Below are 2,273 nucleotides of genomic sequence, written 5' to 3' on the forward strand. Positions count from 1 at the left end.
GGCAGCTGGACCAGATTCGGAAGCAGTACCTTCAGTAGATGGAGCGGATTCAGAAGCACCAGTGGATTCAGCACCAGAGGCAGCTGGACCAGATTCGGAAGCACCAGTAGATTGAGCACCGGATTCAGAAGCACCAGTGGATTCAGCACCAGAGGCAGCTGGACCAGATTCGGAAGCACCAGTAGATTGAGCACCGGATTCAGAAGCAGTACCTTCAGTAGATGGAGCGGATTCAGAAGCACCAGTGGATTCAGCACCAGAGGCAGCTGGACCGGATTGAGAAGCAGTACCTTCAGTAGATTGGGCACCGGATTCAGAAGCAGTACCTTCAGTAGATGGAGCGGATTCAGAAGCACCAGTGGATTCAGCACCAGAGGCAGCTGGACCGGATTGAGAAGCAGTACCTTCAGTAGATTGGGCACCGGATTCAGAAGCACCAGTGGATTCAGCACCAGAGGCAGCTGGACCAGATTCGGAAGCACCAGTAGATTGAGCACCGGATTCAGAAGCAGTACCTTCAGTAGATGGAGCGGATTCAGAAGCACCAGTGGATTCAGCACCAGAGGCAGCTGGACCGGATTGAGAAGCAGTACCTTCAGTAGATTGGGCACCGGATTCAGAAGCACCAGTAGATTCAGCACCAGAGGCAGCTGGACCAGATTCGGAAGCAGTACCTTCAGTAGATTGGGCACCGGATTCAGAAGCACCAGTGGATTCAGCACCAGAGGCAGCTGGACCAGATTCAGAAGCACCAGTAGATTCAGCACCAGAGGCAGCTGGACCAGATTCGGAAGCACCAGTAGATTGAGCACCGGATTGAGAAGCAGTACCTTCAGTAGATTGGGCACCGGATTCAGAAGCACCAGTGGATTCAGCACCCAGAGGCAGCTGGACCAGATTCGGAAGCACCAGTAGATTGAGCACCGGATTGAGAAGCAGTACCTTCAGTAGATTGGGCACCGGATTCAGAAGCACCAGTGGATTCAGCACCAGAGGCAGCTGGACCGGATTCGGAAGCACCAGTAGATTGAGCACCAGAGGCAGCTGGACCAGATTCGGAAGCACCAGTAGATTGAGCACCGGATTGAGAAGCAGTACCTTCAGTAGATTGGGCACCGGATTCAGAAGCACCAGTAGATTCAGCACCAGAGGCAGCTGGACCAGATTCGGAAGCACCAGTAGATTGAGCACCGGATTCAGAAGCACCAGTGGATTCAGCACCAGAGGCAGCTGGACCAGATTGAGAAGCAGTACCTTCAGTAGATTGGGCACCGGATTCAGAAGCACCAGTAGATTCAGCACCAGAGGCAGCTGGACCAGATTCGGAAGCACCAGTAGATTGAGCACCGGATTCAGAAGCAGTACCTTCAGTAGATGGAGCAGATTCAGAAGCACCAGTGGATTCAGCACCAGAGGCAGCTGGACCAGATTCGGAAGCACCAGTAGATTGAGCACCGGATTCAGAAGCAGTACCTTCAGTAGATGGAGCGGATTCAGAAGCACCAGTGGATTCAGCACCAGAGGCAGCTGGACCAGATTCGGAAGCACCAGTAGATTGAGCACCGGATTCAGAAGCAGTACCTTCAGTAGATTGGGCACCGGATTCAGAAGCACCAGTGGATTCAGCACCAGAGGCAGCTGGACCAGATTCAGAAGCACCAGTGGATTCAGCACCAGAGGCAGCTGGACCAGATTGAGAAGCAGTACCTTCAGTAGATGGAGCGGATTCAGAAGCACCAGTAGATTCAGCACCAGAGGCAGCTGGACCAGATTCGGAAGCACCAGTAGATTGAGCACCGGATTGAGAAGCAGTACCTTCAGTAGATTGGGCACCGGATTCAGAAGCACCAGTGGATTCAGCACCAGAGGCAGCTGGACCGGATTGAGAAGCAGTACCTTCAGTAGATTGGGCACCGGATTCAGAAGCAGTACCTTCAGTAGATGGAGCGGATTCATAAGCACCAGTGGATTCAGCACCAGAGGCAGCTGGACCAGATTCGGAAGCACCAGCAGATTGAGCACCGGATTCAGAAGCACCAGTGGATTCAGCACCAGAGGCAGCTGGGACCCGGATTGAGAAGCAGTACCTTCAGTAGATTGGGGCACCGGATTCAGAAGCACCAGTGGAATTCAGCAGCAGTGGATTCAGCACCAGTGGATTCAGCAGCAGAGGCAGCTGGACCAGATTCGGAGCACCAGTAGATTGAGCACCGGATTCAGAAGCAGTACCTTCAGTAGATGGAGCGCATTCAGCAGCACCAGCGGATTCAGCA

General features: G+C 53.4%; 1 protein-coding gene across 1 annotated transcript; it reads right to left on the bottom strand. All coding sequences in view use genetic code 12, as the record gives it.

Moving 5' to 3' along the window:
• On the bottom strand, positions 1-1,956 carry CTRG_02584 (uncharacterized protein; the record flags this gene model as incomplete). Its single annotated transcript, XM_002548241.1, has 1 exon — positions 1-1,956. A coding segment is annotated over one exon (1,956 nt), but the record flags the coding sequence as incomplete, so codon positions are not given.
• Between the last annotated feature and the right edge of the window lie 317 nt (positions 1,957-2,273).

Source organism: Candida tropicalis, assembly GCF_000006335.3.
Source record: "Candida tropicalis MYA-3404 genomic scaffold supercont3.3, whole genome shotgun sequence".
NCBI lineage: Eukaryota > Fungi > Ascomycota > Pichiomycetes > Serinales > Debaryomycetaceae > Candida > Candida tropicalis.